We start from the raw sequence: 22,580 nt of genomic DNA, 5'->3' as shown, positions 1-22,580 counted from the left end.
ACTCACTTAAACAGGCGCGGGATGGCTATTCCCGAATCTCGTATTAAATGGCTAGAATAGACGGAAGTCGCTTTTTAAGTTAAATGTCGAAGTACTCCGTCCAAATTACTTAATGTATTGCGTAAGGTAGTGTTGGGACTAAAACGAGCCGTTGAGATCAAATCAAAACAGACTACAAGTTTGATCTTATTTATCATGGCGAAACAAGCCAGGGAAAATCAATAATGCAAGCCCGACAATGCGGAACAATCTGTGCATTTCACGTGAATGCAACAGCTTGTTTTACAGGTAAATGCCAGAAAATGAGTAAGTATAGCTATCTTGAAGAAAATTTCTACAAGATACGGCTTCACAACAGGGAGATTACGATTCCACTCCAGTAAATATGCCAATTTTTACGCCCATGACTTCAGCCGCTAGGCATTGTTTTGGACGACTTGCTTTTACGCTTTCTTGGACAAGAAAATAATAACAAAACAGCTTGTAATGTTATAATTTGCGTAAACCTAACAAAACAATTATTATTACTACTATTTATGCTTAGTTTCAGGCCAGGAATACTTAAAGCCAAAATACAGAGGCTATCTGGAACCAAAATAGACCAAGTATTTTGGGTATGATTCGATCAGAATCGAATAATCCTAAATTCGACAAAGATCGTACCAATCTATCTATAAATGAAAACACGCGATTTTAGCATTAATTCTATGTATATATAATATCCTATTATTACTTTGATTCTTTCGCCATGGATATATACAATACGATATTTTTGAGCTTCTTTCAGTTATGATTGCTTTGTTTTCTATTCTATTTCCTATCTCTGACAACTTCAGGGGGTTAATTATATGGCATTTGGGCTTGCCGAGAACGAGCCGGCCTAAGCCGCTCTATCGGCGCAGTGACCTTTTAACTTGCCACGGCTTTCTATGCACGCTTAATCGACGTGACCAAGAGCGCGCCAGTAATCCGTGCAGGGACGACAAAGTAAAAAAAATAACATAACATAGTAATTTACATATTACTTTCTTACACCAGCATAAGTTATATATTCGGTCATTAATAGTCTCTTCTGATTGTTGATGCTAAATATAATTTGATATTATTCTTATGTAAAAACTTCAATAGTCGTCGCCGGCAAGCTCGTAAACACACGTACATAAGCACATTTACACAATCAGGTATACCATATGGAGACATACGATACAAAGTTATTATCTCAGCTTGATTCTCGATTAATAGGAACCTCATAAATATGAATCCTTTCGAAATCTCGAGTCAAGCTTCAATGAAGCGACAATCTGCCAAACTCGTTTTGAAAAGTGGACTAGATCTGCCTGACACAACGCCAAAATTAGAAAAAGGCGAAAATTTTTGGAAAATTTTGTCTTTTTTCTATTGTGTAACTATTTTATTTTACAATAACTGGCTTTTATGGTTAAACTACGTACAGTTTATCGCGCTTCACAAAAGAAAAAAACCTACAGTTGTGTCTGGTAACACTGGCCATTAGAAGGTGTCAATGGCGTCCCTAAAAGGGCCATGCGTTAATACCGTTCACCTTGACCGTTCTAACAGTTTGGCTGGCAGTTTGTCGCATTGGATGAAATATAACAGGTGAATAAATTTGAATAAGTGGGTGATGACTCTGGTATATTTACAACAATAGATCGATATAGTTCTCCTACAACGAACACAACCTCAGCAGTATACTCATATGTCTACTTGTTGTCATTTTCTGTTCTTTTTCCCCTTTTGCTGTTTATTTTCGATGACCACTTGCTCTGCTTTTTTTGCATTTCGCTGCTTATTTCGGCCCCGATAGGGGACATCTCCAGTATTTCTTAGATAGGTTATATATAGTTAACCAGCGTAATTTCAGTTGACCAAGATCGACTACAGGTGGTGATCCATACCAAACGTAAGTCACCATGCTGACGATTATGCGATAATTCGTCTTAGTAATTGTTCCAAGGCACCGGCACCGGAAAATGTTTAGATAGGTTAGCTAAATATTTACAGCTGTGACGACAGTGCATGTTCGGTGACCGGCGTTTGGCTTTAAAAAAAACCATACAATCATCGCAAGAACACAGTATGTGGTAATACTGCTTCTTTTCACTATTGATCCATATAGGATATCTATAAACGACATTGCATTGTATTGTGAGCTGACCTTTTTAGCATGTTTCTTGTGTCTCTTACTGATACCATCAGGAACACAGTTGTTGACAGCTCATTGAGTCATCGTCACATTAATTTGTTCTATAATAGACAATTTTTTTTTAATAAAATGGAGCCCTGGTAGACGACATTCAGGAAGGCTTTTTACGAATCTATTTGGCTTTTTACATTATCAACTAGACATGGCACAGGTAAGCAAAGGACGCCTTATGCATGAGTGTCTTCTACCTGTGGATGGCTATAGATCGCCCAGTTTCATAGCGATGTTATTTTATGTCAATAATTCCGCCAAGCCAGCAGCTTGAACAACGAGGTCCAACTGGAGTGCACTGCGGGTCGTACCAAAGTACGATATGTTCATATCTAGGAACAAGTATTATTTTATCGCGTGTTTTTCGTTACAAAACCCTTGCTACCAAAGTGCTTAGGTCACGGACCATAGCGTCAGTACATGACTTTGTACCGTACAACTATTTCATTGTTATTAGAAGGTATTAATTTAGGTGATGACAACATTTTCGTCATGTTTTCATGGCATCGACAGGTTATAATCGTAGGAAATTTGTTCGATCAGTGGAATTTTAGACCTTGTAGATGTAGTTAGACACGAAGGAAGTTGGAGAAGGTGGCAATGGTTGCTTGGTCTCTGTTTCGTAGGCGTGGGGAAGAACCTCGAGCTCCTCGCGCTTGTAACGTCTGTACAGGCGTCCAGCTACGATCACGTAGAAGACCTGTGCAAAGGCATCGCAGTGCGAGAGCATCACACAAAGTAAAGGCGACAACACCGACAACAATCACAACCGCGATTAGAAATTTTTCGAAAAGCGTATCAGCTCCATCGATGTTCTACCATTTGCCACGGCAGAACTTAACAATATTTTTATGAAAAAGAAGACTGTCCTCCGTATTTGAAAATGAGTAGATTTGCTCACTAGTAACACAATACATTACAATGAGAAAAAAAAAACTAAATTCAGCTATAATGTTTAGAATTAGGCGTCGCCTAAACACGACGGAGCTTCTACCGATGTTTGGAACGCTGCAATAAACATAATCATATTAGTTAGTAGACCGATAATTGATTGTAATTGGCAAAACAAGTGCTTATACTAGTTTCTTACAATAACTTACCATAACAACTTACAATAAAATACTTAGTGTAGTAGTCCTACTTGAAATAAGTTAAAAATTATTGGTAATTTGTGTGAATGACGTTTACGTGTTCTGGGTGAGAATCTCTTTAGCCATAATAAAAGATTACTTACCTGAACGCTCATGAAAGCAACGGAGGTGGCGATGATCCAGAAGCTAGTAGGGTCCTGTAAAAAGCGACTTAGTTAGTACCAAACGGAAGCCCTGATAACTGCCGTATGCGTGATAAAGTATAGGGATAATGCACCGTTTACATCCATCTTATTATAGTTAGGGAACGACATTGCAGTACGGCACTGTTACTGGTTTTATAAGACAAAAGTGGCTTTCGAGAAGTATAGATACATTAAAAAACAACATAATGTTCTGCCTTGCTTTCAGAAGTAAACAGATACTTTGATCAAATTCAAATAGGGAACGGTCTCTGCCTATCCAGCCGGATTTAGATCGTCAGCTTGTTTTTGTAATAAACGTGTAGAAAATCATTTACATTACAAGAATTGCCGTCTGCAACAAAATTTCTTTTTAAAAGATAGGATAATCTGAGTAAGTCTCATAGAACATGGGTTACAATAGTTATTTGCTCGAAAAAAAATTATTGACTTTGCAAATGTATCTAGGACTTGACAGTTTTAATAATTTTGTTTACAGATGTCACGGTTTGACTCCTCAGATTATTCCGTATCTTCTATCTTTCACAATGCCATACTTAGTATTGAATCACATTATATTTGCATAAATTCCAGTGTATGCATGTACCTTCTGCTTGCATATACAATATCGATATAGATATATATATATATATAAATATATACTTTTGGATTCGTTTTTACCTTGATGTCTGCCAGTTTGACCGTTTTGACTGTATATGTACAACTGAACTTTGATTCTTAAATCGGAATTGAGTTGGGTCCGTATCACGTGAGGGTTCCAGTATTCGTTTAGAAAATACACCTGTACAATACTGTTTGTAGCTTTCGATGTAAATCGTCTATTGTGCTCCTTTTGTACTGTGAATGATCTAAGTTGTAGTATTATGCAGGGTGAAGCAAAAGTAAGAATACAATGGGAAGCTGAAGAATGCAATTATAAAATAGTTAAGCTTACAGCTGTACATCTTTTTTCACATTAGGCCTACTTTTGCTCATTCTCATGTATAATAGAACAGGAATGTTTGCTTTCTGCCATACTCATAGATATAGTACATGTAGAATTGTGATTTCGTCATTGCCAATATTTGGGGCCAAGATCGCTCAACTTCAGCATAAACAACCTCGTAAAATCAAGGCCGCGGCTAATGCTGTCGAATATTTGCTCTTTGAATCATCAGTATTGCTTTTTGTGCCTGAATCGAAAGGCCGACAGCAAAACTGGATGGTATCTGTTTCGAACCCACGTGTTTTTCCATCCACCAAAGGGGTATGCTAGGTTAAACTGACTAGTAAGAAAATCATGAAATTTAATTAGCAATGTGAGTCTACGAAGGCTTGGACTATACTTGGTGTTTGAAAAATGACGCAACGTCATCGGTAACTGGCTAATTTGTTCAAGCTCGTTGGTCTTCGATGCAGTTGTGTCACTTTTTGAACACTCCGTATGTTGCAACATTGCAGTTATGGCTAGTTGAACGATCTCGCCATTTTAGATTAAATATCAGACCAAACAGATGTAAACCGAATCACAGCGTCGGTTGATTAGGAATTGCTGATGGTGGCTCTGATGAATATGATGACGGAGTTAACATCTCTCAGGCCGCCTAGTGTTTTTTCTTGCTGCGGTCGTGTCTTCAAATCTTTCTCGGCACCTTGTCTGGAAGGGCAGGCCTTCCAGGCCTGCCCTGTGATTAGGTTTTTGTCAAGAAGGTATAATATGATCTGCACCCCTTGTGAGAGTGGCGCCGAAGGTGAGCGGGGATCGACCCCTGGGTGTTGCAAAAATCCTGCACTGTGTGGAAAGAACGTTGTAGGTCAGTGATCTGTTCTGATTTTTCATATGGTTATCATTTAATTACCCGGTTACTGTCAGAATATCTTTGTAATGCTGTTAATGTCGGTCTATGAAGTCTTCAATGTTGAAATAGATTCTTTGCTCTCGTCTTTTCTTTAGATTGGTCCTGCTTGGTGAGTTTGTAGTTTGATTATACATGATGACTTAACACTTTTGGCAAAATGAATGAAAAACTGGTCCGCAACATTTAGTCAGTACGACGCAATGCGGTATCTATCAAAACCAATACCGTTAGCAATTATTTTGTAGTCATCTAAAATCGCAGGCAAAAAATATTCGTCGTGGCTATTAAAGGCAGGGAAAACAACATATTAAACGCTTGTTAATACCGCGTCAAGAGATCTACATAGAGAATCTATCAGAGACAATATTTTAGCTATGCAGCTATAAATGTCGCCGCCGTTGACGTGATCTAACGCGATTACGGTTGCCGCCTTCGAAAGATAATAGGCGTGTCGGTATTTTCATCTCTAAGTATAACAAGAGTGCCGAAACAAACGCTCTGATGCACGCTATTGCGTATGCTGTCACACCGAACTGACGCTCGTCCATGACAGCTTTCGTCCAGAATCCCAACAACTGTGTTTGCTACACGCATATAGTTCTAATGCCGTTATTTAAATTACACATAAAACCGATATTTCGGTTGTACGATAGTGTGTTTACACGAACAACGTAAATTCGATGCGATCCATGATAGTATCAGTCGAATTTCAAAGTTTTATATACAAAAAAAGTAAAGTGTTCATTCCATAAATGACTAATAGACACGGACAAGTGTGCCTGCATTCTAGTGTGCTAGAGAACTTTACCGTGTAGACTTAACTATCTATGGCACTGTATAGAACATCGGCTGCAACATTAAAACTGTACCAGGTAACAATAAACAATGAAAACTGATTTATACACTAGGAGGAATCGGTTAATAGCGGGCGGTTTGAATACCTCGGGAGTTAGGGAAATTTTATAAGGTTAACTCTGTAAATGGGACTTGGTTATGCAAAAATAGAGACTTATCTAATTCTGCAAAGGCCTTCCTGCCGACATGCACAGACGTAACTACACGCGAGACCAGTGTGTATTTTTTGTCACTGTAAGTATCATGAAGACCAACAGCGTTCTGTGCCTGCTATAGAAACTTCGCAGGGCCTTATAGACGTTACACAGTGCGACAAGTTACTTACTTGAAATTTTCGCTATATGATTTCGCTATATAAAATTAAGCGTATTCTTAAATCTATGGCGTATAAGTTAGAAACTAGTATTATATTCCTTGAAAACTGAGACAAAGAAAAGAAAATGAGATTCACGGCCAGGAATCAACGGTATTATTCTCTAGATACAGAAAACTGTTGGGCCTTATCACATGTTGATAGAAAACAAAAAAATAAATTGCTACACTAGGCTACCCTGTGACAAGTTTTAGCCCTTGTTGTCGACTGAATGGGATAAATAGTGCCCCTGTGTGGCGTCGTGGGTGGCGTGTAACCCAGTTCTTGGGCAAGCTGATGTCCTTGGTGTCACCACTTTCGTGAAGCGGGTGGTGTCCGCATGTCCACGTGGGTGTAAAGAACGAGATGAAGGTGCGTGGCCCTCAGTCGGCCTTAGTGCGGTTGTCAGATGTTGGCCTTACGGAAGTAAACGCGAGGAGGACGGAGGCCTTGGCAAGAAGTAGGATCTCAATGCATTCGGCGATAATATAGGGGAGCATGAGCGACTTCTTCTTCTGCAACGCCGTCAGAGAGAATCATGCGTACATCCCAACAGTGGCGAGCAGCATCCATAGAAACACAAAAATCGATCAGATCTAAGTAATAAGCAATACTGACAGTAATAATCGATAACACTACGCGAAAATCTATTTCCTTTTTCAACATTTCCAACAATATATCTTCACGCAGTCATATGAACCACTGTGACAGATAGCAGAGTAGACTCTACTAATGAGCGCTTTTTACAAATGAATTAGTAGAGAAGCGCTATTTTTTGACATTCAGCCAGAACTATGCGCAGTGAGTGCCTATCCTTATCAAAAATATTGCGGATCATCCTATATTCGTATTGATCGAATGATTTTAGATGCCGAAACTTGTCACCGCCTGTGGGCGACCGCAATGTTCATCAGGCGTCTTCAGCGCTCGTTTACGAAGTTTCGCCATAATTGGGATGTGACTTCGATTAAACTGAAAGCCAAGCGCTCAACACGTAATAACTACGCAGGCAGACGCTTCAGGCATCGGTCATACACGTTTGTGCATGGAAGCACGGAAACTAAAGACCCGTTGAACAGTACATATTCCATGCAGATATCTTTTAAAGGGTTTTTCTAAACTAACTGTAATCATCTTTTATCCAGATTAATGTCGACTGTCGGATCGAAGCACAAAATTATGTGTTAAATGGTGCTTTTTCTATCCTTTATATATTTTCTATATTCCTTAGTCGTTATGGGACCTTGTCAATAATTGACATGATTCGGTATCATCTTAAATTTGGAACTGAGCAGATTTCACAAGGCAATAGAATGGTAAGGAACACTACATATATGCGAAAGGCTATAAAAATTCGATAGTTGGAATAAACGCCAGAAGTTTCAACCGTTTTCACCTTGTTTCACCGCTAACCCATTTGTCCAGCCACGGTTCTTTCGACCTTAAGAATACGCCTTGCTGATCAACTAAGGAGAATACAACATAATTAATTGAGCTGGTTTGCCTTTCAGGATAGGGGTGTTATCACTAACATGAAAAATGACTTCAAGAACGCTAGCATCGTTTCCTTCACTTACCTTGGTGGCACCGACAATCAAAAGGATGGCGCAGAAGCACTGGATGATGGTGTGAAGTATCAGACTGCTGGGGTACACGACGTTCCCTGTGGTCGACATAATTAAGGCAAAAAGATCATGCTTAATTTTTTGCGTGTTTCCAAGGCAGATTACTGTGTAAACATTCATCAATCTGGCGACACTAACAAAATGGGTCCATAGATGTGTAGAGTAAGGCAATAAAAACTTCGGTGTTATCCAGTATTAAACGTTTTCGGAGTGTTTGAGAAACGTTAATACGTACACCAGACGTTCGTGCTTTTGGGAACAGTGTCGAAATGAATCAGGAAGTAGGCTGCTAGGAGGTACGTGTACGCAAAGAACTCCACAATGTGGATGCACTGAAAATGAACAAGTTGCGGAAATGCATTATTTGTATCATATACGCTTAGTATCACAGCCCCTACGCCCCTTTTGACGCAATGAGAAAATCTGACATTGTAGCTTCCTTTATCAGGCTCTGCACAGTTTATAAATACGATAACACTAGTTTACTTTACGTTATTCTATGATATGTTAATGATTTAGGAATGTGTTACTAAATAATCAATAATATTTTAGTCTAAGGCCGGGTATCACCACATTTCCAGTATTCTAGTTTTCGTCACAAATTTCTTAGGACTCTAATGGCGTTTATATATACGAATTCTAATGTTAGATTAGCAGTAGAAAGGTAACACAGTTGGTGTCTCTCTTGGCAGCGTAGCCATCACAAAAATTTTTCTTTTTTGGTAGCAACTACTATATACGTAAGTACACGGAACACCAGTTGTCAAATAGCTTTATTTCCGTTAATGCGCTTAGCTTTTCCCTGAAGTTTCGTGCAAGACAAGTCACTGACGGCTAGTACAGGCCGTTATCTATTGCGATTAACGTTGGCCTCGCTAGAAAAAAAAAGATCTAAATACAGCTTTTGCTTGGAAGACGTATAATCGAACGCGCTGTAAACGACTGGTGGATTTCGACTGCAATGACGTGCTCTGACTTCGTAAACCACGCCTCGGTGTGTCGCTTATCTTGCCGCGATGATTTGCAATCAATTTCCGGCGTCAGAAAATTGTTCAAAATACCAACGGGACCGAACTAGAAAAATAGAACCACTACCACCAAAGTCAGGGCTGCCAGGCTAGCCGTACTTTTCGCTGCGCTAGATTTGTTCGACTGCATTTTGTAGCATTTTAGATTTGGCATACACACCCCACTTGTTGTTTTGTTATTCTTCTTGCTAACTATAGACGCACGTAATTAATGAACGGCGAGACTGACCATCGAGCACTGGCAACATTTCAACGATTTTTTTCTGGAGCCCTTCCACACGTAAATAGAAGCACACAAAGAGGTCTATCTGATCCAAACTACGCAAATGTTAGAAATTGAAAACGAACGAGCTGGCGTTTAGCGAAGTCGTAGGTATATCGACTGTGCTGTCAGCCATGACGGTACCGACACACCAGGCCGAGTGAAATTTTAATTGATCAGTTCTGAAAGTGGATGCGGTACGCCGTTGGCTAGCAGTCGAGCTTTTCGATAAACCTAGCTACTTATTAGCGTCGGTGATGTCAGCTCGTCATGTGAAGCTTGTTGGTACGAAGTCTTTGCTGTCGGCTTAAAAATTTCATAGTCACTGAAATGCGCTATCGTTATCGTCATTTTCACTGATAACTTTATTTCGATGTTGTCCTGATAGATAAGAATAATTAGGGTAAAAATTCAACAGCAATCATATAGGTGGTTTGTAAATATTTGCAAGTGTATGATAAAAATGTAGCTAGTACTACCATTAACTGTTGTCTATGCGTATCTATAAGACAAGGACCATTTAAAGTTTAATTTTTTTTTGTTAATACCTAGTAGTAGGTTGTTTTTAAATAACACTGTGGAACATTGCTGAAGAGCTAGTCGGCAGCTCATCAACATTCGATGCGTGCGAGTCGTTCATTCAGTACTTTTTTATGGAGCAATATAAACAACAGATGATTGTCTACCTCATAACAACGTTAGTAATCAACATGATAGACTTGGTTCAAAGCAACAGCCGCCGGTAACCATCGTTCACTTGCCTTTAGATGTATGCTAGCCCGGTAGGCGTAAGGGTTTCAAATGAACGGTGCTTGTACATTCCTGCTGTTCCAATTCGCTTATCAGTGTTACAGTTAAAAGATCTAGGCTCTACGCATGTTTTTATTATAGCAGAAATATCCATCCTATTATTCCAGTAGGTCTTCATTAGTCAACACTTCGTCTAAAAACAGCGTTAAAAAAAGTTGATGTCGTCGCAGTTGCCCCAGAGGTGGTAAACAAATATAGCGATTTTTCGAAAAGTTTAATTAATAGCTTGGTGCTGGACCTTTCCGAGTTAGTGACAGAACAATTTATAGCATGACGGAATAGTGAGCAGACAGAAGAGGCAACATTTCGAGTAACTTAAAATCTTGTCTGTGTCTGACTGATGACAATCTACCGCATGAACTTATGAACTGCATGAAGTTATAATTGCTCTCAGGACTGACGGTATATTAGGCCTACATACAAAACGCATCAACAAATAGTAGAACGTATTCAGTGTAGTTCTGCAATGGTAATAGGGGCTACTTCACACAGTTGCTGACTCGTCGTGCACAGCGGGAGCTGGGATTACGTAGTAGGCCGTAAGGCAAATACAGGTTTTCTAGGAAAAACTTTGATTATAAACGTCTTGTCAATATGCTGTATGGCATAGAAACGCGTCGTGTCTGAATTTATCAACGTCAAACTTTAGCATTGTAAAGAAGCGGACACCTAGAGAGGGTACACGAGACCCTTGTGCTAGGTAACACGAAAATTAGCACCACCGTAAAGTAAGCCGGAATACATGAAAAGGCGCCAAAAACATATTTATTATGTAGCTCATGATTTCACCATAACTCTGTATTTCGCTTCCATTTAATTCTCTTTTCATAATTATAAGTTACTCCAAAATACGTCACGGCATTTTAACGGTCGAACGTTAAGTGGTGAAGCAAGTTCTTTCAATTGGGTAAGCGCGTCTAAATTCATAAACGATAATTAATCGGGAATTTCGACAATGTATTTACTAACATAAAATTTTGGAGTAAAAAGAGTTGCTGCAGGTAGCTACTGCACCCGAACCCATTGTGTCAAATCGAAAACGAGTACCGATCTGGCTAGAAAGTGACGATCTAGAACAAGTGTCCACGCAGCTAAAGGGATTACGTAGATATTATTTTCTTTTTTTGTTTATCAATGTAGTTACATCGTATTTTCAAAGGACTTAGGGAGGAAGTTTCACTTTGATTTTGTCAAAAGGAATACAATTATTGTGTAAGAACACGGCTTATACAAGAAAAAATATCAGACACAGCTTATCAGCCTTAGCATCCTGCACGTTCTCCACTATAATTTCACTAATATCGCTATTTAACTAGCGATAAACGTTTCGAATTTATTTTTTTCCGCAACTTGCGCTGAAAGTAGACTTTTGCTATGAAACAGAAGCGAGTTGTACGATTATGAGCTACTGAACTTGAAGCAACGAATTTTAGCACACGCTTAATAGTTTTTGTGTTACCTGTAGTGAGGCTACCGCACTTCATATAAGTATACGAAGTTTGGTAAAACTAAAAAATGATGATATAGAACAAGGTTTTTTAATGGTAGAACGACCTTGAGCTGCATAAGAAACGAGAATGGTGGGCTGATCTGTTTGCATAATATAGGCGCTAAAATCCAAAATAGGTATCACAACAATACCAGGATCTTTTATTTCACTACGATTATTATAATGTTCCTATCGGTTGTATAATACTGATCGTCTCTGAAGCAGAAGACAGCGCATTTTGAAATGCAAATGATCATTTCATTTTACTTCCACTATCAAGATAGGTTTCTCTAGAACAGTTTTATAGAAAGCGTATAATTTAAGAGAATTAACATATAATTAGTATTCTATAAAAGAAGAAATGCGATCATTCATATCTACCATTAAAATGGAAAATAAATTCAATCTGAGGGAAAGACCTTGGAGAGCACTGCACGGACAAAAAACATTATCAAGTTGATAGCTACCTAATTATATGAAGTAAAATTAGTGCATCTACTGATATACGACGACTTACTCTGCCAACCGCCTCAGAATGATCAAAGATGATTTTCTCACTGTTGTATGAAGAGTGAAAACTGAACGAGGTTGAGGATAAATTGGGAAAAAAGCTTAGTGGCGCGGTAACAAGTACAGAAATAAACGAGAAAAATTACTTAAAGCGATCTGGTTTTTTCAAGTCATGGATTATGTTTTGTCGCCATCTCGCAAAAACTCAATAGCCCCGTTCCTCTTAGCCGCTTGTTATAGTAGCGACGATCGTTAAAAGTAGACGAACTTAAGTTGTGTTGTGTCATTGTCTACAATTTACCAACATGCCATTAAACGAGCGAGGGGTACGCTTTGGAACGTGCCTATCAATAGGTAAATGCTTAAAACTTAGAGAGTTAGTATACAGATAACAAATCATAGGACAATTTAAGACAACTATGTTGCCCGAAACAAAGTCTGTATCTTCTAGCTTTATCTTACAGTAGCGTCTGAGTTCAAGAGATGCCAAAGACTGTGCTGACTCGAACACAGGTTGACGTGAAGCATAATCCCGAAAACTGAAGCACAACACCGAAAAACAGCTGCCTTATCAAAGTATATAAGAGACTAGTCTGAGGATATTAATAGATAAGGAATATGGACTGTAGACTGTGGAGTATTAAATAATACCGCTGTCGTTCTAGAAAAATTAAGGGATAAACTAAGTCATTTGTACATTTCGACCGATTATGTTAGAAGGAAGCTGATTCTTTGAAGATCTAGAACGATAGAGCATATAGTTATTATAGTAAGCAAGCAAGCCTGTATCACTTACAAACGCCCGAATGGTAATAACGGAAGAGACATTACTTGTGCGAAGAAAACAGTTGGCATACACGCTACGAACACGGACTGGACTTAAACTATTCGAAATATATCCTGACAAATTTATCCGATAATTAAGTACAAAAACATTGGCAACATTCCTCGCTAGCTTCCACATAAACCGTTACGATTAGAAAAAGGAAAGCCTCAGCAAGATAAAAATGTCACCCACCATAAAACACGGAATTGATATACTCAAGCATACACTGTTTTCCTTTATTGTGTAACGGGAACGAACGCCAACCGGAACAAGACGTGAATATGAAACACAACATAGCAGCTGTAAAAGGATTTTCATCTCGAAAATATTATTGAAGAAACACGTTATCTCAATCAAAGGCTTAAAGCCCGAATTACCGTTTAACTTCTTGCATTTATATTTCATTGCATAATATAGATTTGAATCGAGAAAAAAAAGTGCAAATTAGAGCGAAGATCCTGCTCACATCCAATCAGACCGGAACGGCACATATATATAGTTTGCGTGGTTCTGAGACTGCGTACGCGTGCACTTACGCCTCCAGCATTCGTGTCCAATGGGACTCTAGAGCTGGATGTCGTGAATAACTCGAAATGAAGGATCGGCCAAGAATGAAGTTAGAAAAGTCAGAAGGACAACACGTGCAGCTGGCAGGACCGCTCTGCCATAGGGGCATTATTATGCAACGAGGAGTCAAGTTTGGTGGCAACAACGGCAAAATATTTGCCAAAATGCCTTGATAATTCCAACAAAAGGAATACTCTTCATTGCTGCTATCATTGGCGCAGAATGGGAAAAAGTTTTATTCTCCTCTTTCTATCACAGATTCAACAAGAAGTTTGGTCTCATCAAGAGCCCTTGTTACGTGCTTGATCTGATCGGCACAAAGCAACTTGTGGTACTAAGCCATATAGAGAGTTTTAAGGAAGAGTCCTGGACCATCTAATTTTGCGTCGTAAGTGAAATAACTATTCTGTATCGCCTTGGATTTGAGGCCTCCTTCAGAGAATTAGTACCTGATATTCTTTGTAGGAAAATAGCCTGTTAGGCCAAATAGTATGTACTCTCTAGGTGCTCTCGACGTTAACGAGAGAATCATATAGTCCAGTCTAGTGATAATCACGATGGATTCCTCACTGTCGGCATATTTGCATCTATATTGAGAAAGTTTAGAGCGGGCAAAAATGCAGCGCGGTTTTTTATGGGGCATTTTGTAACGTTGTTATTTAATGACAGAAGCATGTGTTTAGTCTATAGGCTCAATATCTGAACAAACTGGTTTGTAGGCTGCAGAGAATGGTAAGTAAAGATTTCAAAGCTCTTATACTGGCGAACTGCTGGCCCGCTTCCATATCGAAATTTTCAACAGTGCTCAGCTGTATCAGTGTATGTAACAGCAACAGTGATCAGTCATATTAGCCAAGTCTAAAATGAGACAATGTACAGTCCGATAAATAGACACTGACTAAACACACAGCATCCGACGGATTGAAATCAACTAGAAACAATTAAAATTTTTTTTTTGCTTTGAACATATAAATATGAAAATGAAAAGGAAATCTCTCAATTCCTACCCCGTTACGATGTGAACTTGAAGTGGAACTTATCAAAACATCGATTGTTGTTCGACCTAAGTGGGTCTGAGGTGCCCAAGTGAAATTACCTGATGCTCAAGAGGAAGCGAGACGTTTGTAGATATTGTGTTTATGATGAGCATAATATGCAGTTATAGCGTTTTTGTTTGATTGGTATACGGAACATAATGTTTTGCACATAAAGTAATGTTAAATATACAGGTTAAATAAATAAACAGCAACCAACGAATAGTGGTAGCATACTATGCGTAAACAAATGTATGTCAACGAAATAGTGATACTGAGATTAAGCATGTGTTTTCTGTTTTTCCGACATTTCGGTTCGGGAATGGCATAACAGAACGACAGTGGCCAAACATCGGTGATTTCAGGTCATTCTCTAGGGAATTCTTTTATGATCTACTCCTCCCGATGAAGTCTGCTAGTTTATATCACGCGCAGATCATATGATCACGTTTTTGTTGGCTGGGTACTAGGAGTTCGATTTTCGTCATTCAAAGCACAGTAGCATGCTCAGAAACGACACGGATCTATAGGCTAGAAAATATATTCTATTCACTAAAAGGTAGTCTTCTCTCCAAACGTTCTGTGTCTACTAGCACTTCACTCTCCTCGAAGTGCTGAAGTGCATACACAGGGTGAAAATGGATTCAAATCATCCGTTACCTTATGTACATTTATAGTTTAGGTCCGCTGTAAAACAAACGTGTTTGTTGGGTGAAAGAATAAGATTTGACCTTAATTTCATTTCTTGTTGTAATAGCTGCACTCCGTAAAGGAACCAACACAGGGGTCTTCAGAGTGATGCCAAGTGGAGATTATCTTTAGCATACAGATATTTCCCCTTATCCATGGCATTCGTTTAGAATCAGAGGTCTAGCTATCGTGTTCATTTATTATGGTCCTTATAGAATCCAGCTCTGTCGAAGGATGCCAGCGTATCCTGGCAATTTGTCCTACTTAATTAGCAAGTCAATCCCCTTTTGTAGAAATAAATCTGAAATTCACGTATCAAGGGCAACAAGTAGCGAAATTAAACCAGTTTAAACCAGTTCAACCTTCTTATAATTTTGATTATGTGTTAGCTCGCAATTACCGGCATATAGTTCTTGCTTAGCTTAGTTTACTTAGCTATAACATCGGTGTCAGCAAAAAATTTCACATATATAGATGCTCCAGCTACAACGAATATCAGATGATGTAAAGTAGTACCGACAGCTATAAGACAAACTATGCCCAGATTACTTTTATCAAACGAATCGCAAACGGGGTCCTGGTCTCATTTTTGAGATAAATTGTTTGTTTATTTATTAATATCGGTGAAGAAGGAAATTAAACAACCAGTAGAATAGGCTTCTATCGATAGCCACCTCTTTTGTCACGCAGTACCAGCTCTTATATAACATCGGCCTTTCTGCCCAGAACATGCCGCCCGCTTATCGCTAGACGACGATAAACTAAGTGTGCACATTTTCTGAATACTCTGCAAATAATGTGGGCTTTATGCTGTCGAATCTGTGCGATGACTCTATTTTTCACAGATACGTAATAAGTGTATTTACACTGACATACCACGAGGGTCAGATGCCCCGGTTGTCTTCTTTAGACCGTCCCAGAATTCTGGTTGGTGGTCCGAATCCCGTACCGTAAAGCTAGGTAATCCATGTCCCTGTTTCGGATATTGTACGACAGTAAAGAAATGTAGCGAACACTGGGTTAAATGAAACAAAAGACGACTTACTAACTTTTACGAAATTTACGATAACCTTGACTCTGGAGTTACTGCCGCTATGTAATGAACAGTATAGGTATAAATTCATAGGAATTATTTAACATAACTAACGCAATTTATAATGATACAACAGCAGTTGCAGATGGCTGATGTGTACGTATGTGGACGCACGTTATGGTCTGTCTGGTTACAAGACAGGAATCTAATTATACGGTCCTTTATTAATTATTAAATATTATATTATATTGATTATTTAAATACAAAGATTTCAATTATAGTAAATTGTCACGGTGTTAGTGCAGGTCCCGCGAGCTAACCTTCGCCATTTGGATGTTATAGCATTCAGTTACGTTCTCCTTTTTATCCTTATTGCAAATTATCACGATACATATATATAATAGTGAATCGATGTTGGTATGCTACGAGTGCACCGTAGGCAAATCATTATACGATTGGGACATTGTGGCATGCAACTCGGGGTCTAAATTGAGGTTTAGACTGGCTAGCCAAATAGAGCCTTTGAACATATCGTCCTACTTTTTCCAGTATTTAAGCCATATTGTGCTGTGAGTGACGAATCGCTCAAATGCGGCGATAGCTTTAACCGACTACGTGTCGTAGGTTTAAGTTTTTCTGACGGAGAGAGCTGAATTATTGCGGTGACGGGAGTAACCAACCAGCCATACTCGATAAACCGATAGAAATAATCGTTATCGTCAAACGTACGATGGAACTAAGCTGCGTCGATTACGCTAATTTGATACCAAAAAAAGTTCCGGCTATGTAATTTATGGCATGAGTGGCGAACTTTCAGACTTTTGCTACGACTGAGGATTCGCTTCGAACATATAACACAAGATTCAATAATAGTTCCAAGTCCTTTTTTTTCTATCTCCGCTAACGAAACAGCGATTCCTTGTCGTTAATAAAGATAAAATAAAACTTTATTATGGGATGACTTAGCGCGAAGAATGTGTTTAACGTTATGGGTTCGAAGTTCCCAGTATACTGGATCGCTACTATGTCTGTTGCCAATTATAGATGTAGAAAGTGAAGTTCATAAAAGCGCACGTTCTTGTTAACTTGCGATAAAAGATCAATCACATAGAGTCGCCTCATCAGACAGGTCTATATTACAGGATATCACTTAATTGGAAAAATGACAAGCATACAGGTATATATATATATATATATATATATATATATATATATATTGTATGTGCAATGGTGGAGGTTTCTTTGTTATAAACCCATATCAAGTAAGAATCAGCTTCTCTTCTGTAAGTGTATCATCTCTATAAGTAGCATATTCCATATAATAATAAGTGCACCATGTGCAATATCGGAAAAATAAACTATTGAAAGATTTTTGGCTATTATACGGGCAATAGTCAACCACAATGTTCAAGGCTTTCTCTAAACCGGTTCCCATATGGTGGGACGATTACTTTACAGCTCGAACAAACACTACCGCGCTGCTACAGAAACTATAAGAGGCATTAACGAAGGAACTCATCGATGAAATAATGGCAATCACTTCTGTCTGTACAGAAGTGCTGCTGCAAGGCACAAAATGAAGAAAATGGCATAAGACAAATACTCATACTGGTGTGTTAAATAATGTCATAGATTGCCGAGGCGTCCATGAGTATTTCGTGATAACAAGAACATTCGAATAAATTGGGACAAACAATGTTTTATGAATAACCAAAAAAAAAATACTTTTAAAACCTTTAGTTATTATATAAATGCAGAAATGAACTAATTGAAGATACGTACAGCGACGAACGTCGACCAGACCCATAATAATAAATAGAATTGTAAGTTTCTGTAGTCAAGTTCAATGTTTATAAGTTACATTTGCGACTGCTGGTTATGTATGAATGGATAAATTTCCTAATCAACAGAGTAATATCTTTGTTGTTCTGAATTAGAGTCCAAGTAAAATTAGTAATAACCGACACTCGCATTAATGATCTATTAATTATAAAATATCTAGGACTACGCCTTAATACGCGAGTCAAATAGAAAACCTTCATTATTAGTAAGATAAAAAGCCCTGTCTAGCCTTAAAAAAATACAGTGTTATTATTAAAAAATTACCAAAATTATTTGGTATTTTATGTTCCACTATTCGGTAATTTCCCTTCTGAAACTTCACCGGGATAATTAAGGCCTTTTTTTTCTTTTTTTTAAAACAAAGACTGGAACAAAAAAGCTTTATACTTGGTAATGAATTATGGCAATACCCGATAGCACTGACAAAATATGAACAATGTTTCATACTATATTAATTTCATACTTTTCCGTAACTAATTGGCTTTTTGTATAGTTTTATGTTTGCAGCTTTTAGAGCAACACAAAATCGACGTTATGGTATAAGCTGCAAGAATACAATTTCGAGACCCGAGCCAACTTTAGGCGATATATTTTAAGTGCTTCTATAACAAATATACTGTCCCGGCAGATCGGGCCAATATGGTGTGCCTCAGATGTCTGCTAGACACTATACATCTTGTTGCAAAAAGATACAAATAATTATTTTTAAATCTGTCCAAATCAATTTTATACAACATGATTGGAGCCCGAACTTCTCGATGGCAACCCTTTTCTTAAGCATACGAACATATAAAATTTATCTAGTGTTTTAGTTTTTTATACCGAGATCATCCTAACATGGCGAAACCTCGTAGCTCTTTGTTGCAATTAACAAACTTTAGCGTCGCTTCTAAACGATTGTGTACTTAGTCAACTTTTCACGATTGAAAAACCCCAGGCAAAAAGTTATTGCTCTCTATATTTGTATGCGTATGTCGTATGATGTCAAAATACCAAGTAGCGAAAATATTACTAGAGTCCTCATCCGAAAATACGTTTTGATAAAAGATGGTAACCCCTTCTGTGCCAATAGAAATAGTTCACAGAGTAGGCCATTATTTTCCACCTAACACAGTGTACATATAAGTACGGCAGGTTATTTTTGTTTGAGGGTATCCATGTCCAATTCTTGAGATCACAGACCAATTCCCCTAAGATACGCGATACATTCAAAATAAGTAACTAATGCTTCTCTGTTCTTTTGCCCATTCGGCGGTCCAGCCCCTTACTATCCTCTGCGATGCTATTAAATAGACGAAAGATAGTCTATTCGCATGTTTTTCTCCGCGCTTCATTTACTGTCTGATACTTGGAGGCTCGCCGGCCTTAACGTAAAGACGTACTAACGTGGATGCAATGGCCTGCAAGGTTATTCAGAGAAAGGGGTGGTGGATCGTATAACCAGAACCGAAAATAAAAAAGGCGTGTTCATGTGGAGCACCCAATAATTGTGCGTTGGTAGACCGGCGTTTCAAGACATCAAGCTGAAACAGCCAAGAACGACTCTGATCTTTTTTGCGGAGGGCACATTTTGACATTGATATATCGATACTCATTGGGTAACAGTGACAGCTGAAAATTCTCCACGGATTAAGCATTTTGTTAGTTCACCTGAAAACGAGAACAAAGATTATAATTATAAGCTCAAGTAAGACTAAATCGATCCTGATACCTGTAAGTTAAGAGGAAAAAGTTCTGATCGATGCAAATACTCTTTGTGAATTCAAGTGATTCTGATAATCCTAATGTGATTTTAGTCTGCTAAGATTTTACTATTCGATTAGGTGATTTATGATGTGGGTAATAATAATAATAATAATAATAGATATAATTAAAAGCTGATAATAATTTCTGAGACCTATAATTAACTGGAGTAAATAATCTACTGTTGCGAGATATGTTTCACTGAACCAAGCGCGCATACAAAGGTATATCCCCCGTCACGGGTCTCATTCAAGTTATTCATGATAAATGCTTGAGATTAAGTAAATAAACAAGACCTGTTCGCGTTTATATGATGTTTATCTATTTTTCCGAAGATCGCTGTAAAACAAAAAACTGGCAGCGGTATACTAGGCCTAACATGGCAGATAATCCAAGGCCAAAAATTCGTTATTAAATGCTTTTTCTTTAATTCTTAGTTTGGAAGCGTATTTGTCTAGATTTACGAGATTAAATTATTTTATCATAATGAAAATGAATCCGAGTTCAACATACCTTAAAGAAACTTTTGTATGTTAATGAATTATATGGAATTTAAACGTCAAAAACATTGTATATATATGTGAATACAGATTAAAGTGTATCGCCGCTGCCGCACGTGTGCGTCCGTCCGCCAGCCGTAGCCATAAGAAGGCAATTTATTCTAGAACAAAACAAAAAGCTCGTTATGGTGTGAAAAAAAAACAGTGCGTCGATACCAAAATTCAAGTGAACATAATTTATTGTTTATTCTGTTCGTACTAAGTAGAGCGACAATAAAACATAAAAACTTTTCAAACAAAAAAAAAAGGTGAACCGAAACTCTAGTAACGTTTACAACGATTAAGTCTAGCTTGGAAAGGCCTAAAAATTAACGAGTGGGGCTTAAAAAGCTTTTTTAGCACATTCAAATTTTCACACAGAAAATAACTGTCGAATCAAAGAAGAGCATATAAATTACTGATCTGGTCATGCAACTAAGCTCTATAGGCTAGTCTTTTCAAACTTTTTTTGCATATGAAACCCTTTTTTTTTGCATACTTTTCATAAAACAACGTTTATCGCTATACAATGATCGTACTTGCAAGCTGGATAGTTGTGTATTAAATGCACACTTTTTGACAGCATGAATACTCATCATAGCCTTTGATCGAAGCAGTAGAAATCGGCATAGCCCACCTACGATACCTATCACAATAATGGGATATTGGTACCAAAGCGAAAGAATGCGTATGATGCAGTAGGTATACCGTAAAAGTCGCCCTTTGTTACGTGTGGTTTTACGTTTTTCAGTGTTGTTTTAATTACTGACTGCAACGTGTAATGCATATTGTCTGCGTGCACTAGCTAACAAATTATATTAACTATAATAACAGCGATACCGATCCAGTGATATGTTTAAATATGAAAATATTTTTTATAGAAAAAAACAACAGGGAAAGAAAATAATTTCAGTGAAAAATGTGGTTTGTAGATAAATGTATGATTTTATGATCATCTATTAGTTACTACCATATACATTAACAGAAATTGCCTACTACCATTGCATGATCAAAAAGCCTTGTCGGCCCCCAAGGGGTGCCTGATAACCGTGGGCACAGCAGGTTCATTCTAGCACGGCGGTACCTATATTTTTTCTAATGAATGCAGAAACTAAATCCTGTCCGATGTCATCACCCCAGTGCGTGAAAAAAAACATTGTTTTGTTTATATAGGTTAGCATCGTACTTCATGGAGTTCTAAACAAGGGATCTACTATGCGGAAAAGACAAGTTGAAGTAATCTCTGTTTTGGTGGGAGGCATTTTGTGTTAATCGAAAAATCATTCGTCTGCGCCTGAAATTGTTACTTCACTATGATCTTAAATGTCAGCCAAAGTAATATAAGAAAAACTTACTGCGGTTAAGTTAAATGAACTGTTCCATCCATCCTTGGCGAGATATTCGTGACATATATATATATATATATATGAATCTATCTAGCAAAACCTTGCTAAAGTTTCTTTAAAAACGTTTAACAAATTGATCAAGCAATGCAGTAGTGAATCTAGCCGTTTAGTCAGTCCAGCGCTCGGCTTTACACAAGGCCAAGCCGATAGATATTAATGTTCTTTATTTTACAAAAGTTTTGCAGTCCGTGTCGTTGGCAGAACTTGAGGTAAGCAAATGTAGAATACGCCTTATTGCAAGTTGTAGGGTTATGAATATTCTGGAAATTATTTCGTTTTATTTTTCAATCAACTTTCGATATGCCAATAAAATATGGTACTTATAAAGCAAAAATATTTTTATACACGTATTTACATAGGCATATTTAGATGAGAACAAGTACATTATATAAATACAATTCATTCAGGCTTTATCCAATAGTCTATGGTAAGCTCTTTAAAGCAATACTGACAAAATGAGCAGTGGTCTAAAGTAAGTGAAAAGGAAAGTAGCCCGAATCAAAATGAAACTACGATACCGTAATATAGCTAAATCACAAGCCTACTTAAGATTTGCTAGACAGTTGTGAAAAGCGTTTCTTTTTTTTTTTTTGTAAATTCTAATAAACAGGTTGAAATAGAA

At 37.9% G+C, this 22,580-nt stretch overlaps 1 protein-coding gene and 1 long non-coding RNA gene across 2 annotated transcripts in view; both read right to left on the bottom strand.

Annotated features, from left to right (window-relative positions):
• Positions 1 to 691: 691 nt before the first annotated feature.
• Positions 692 to 16,757, bottom strand: LOC147752476 (uncharacterized). The gene is made up of 7 exons (XM_086971481.1): positions 16,749 to 16,757; positions 16,272 to 16,368; positions 8,415 to 8,630; positions 8,132 to 8,217; positions 6,977 to 7,069; positions 3,450 to 3,503; positions 692 to 2,915 (listed from the first exon to the last, which is right to left on the bottom strand). The coding sequence occupies exons 1-7, from the start codon at positions 16,755 to 16,757 to the stop codon at positions 2,766 to 2,768; spliced, it is 705 nt and encodes a 234-aa protein (XP_086827607.1). The 3' UTR covers positions 692 to 2,765.
• Positions 16,758 to 19,759: 3,002 nt separating this feature from the next.
• Positions 19,760 to 22,580, bottom strand: part of LOC147752475 (uncharacterized) — a 28,332-nt gene continuing 25,511 nt past the window's right edge. Inside the window, exon 2 of the long non-coding RNA XR_015313985.1 lies at positions 19,760 to 19,920. This is a non-coding gene — a long non-coding RNA (uncharacterized LOC147752475). The remainder of the gene's footprint in view (positions 19,921 to 22,580) is intronic.

Source organism: Varroa jacobsoni, unplaced genomic scaffold (genome assembly GCF_002532875.2).
Source record: "Varroa jacobsoni isolate VJ856 unplaced genomic scaffold, vjacob_1.0 scaffold_1233, whole genome shotgun sequence".
Classification (NCBI taxonomy): Eukaryota; Metazoa; Arthropoda; class Arachnida; order Mesostigmata; family Varroidae; genus Varroa; species Varroa jacobsoni.
The sequence above is the reverse complement of the archived record's forward strand: the minus strand, read 5'-3'. Positions and strand labels throughout refer to the sequence as shown.

Excerpts from the sequence above, each read along its gene's own strand:
- LOC147752476 (XM_086971481.1), bottom strand. Across the intron at positions 8,631-16,271 it reads CGGGGCATCTGACCCTCGTG|AGCCTGATAAAGGAAGCTAC; the intron begins GTATGTCAGTGT and ends TAAACTGTGCAG. Across the intron at positions 7,070-8,131 it reads TGATTGTCGGTGCCACCAAG|AAGAAGAAGTCGCTCATGCT; the intron begins GTAAGTGAAGGA and ends ACGGCGTTGCAG.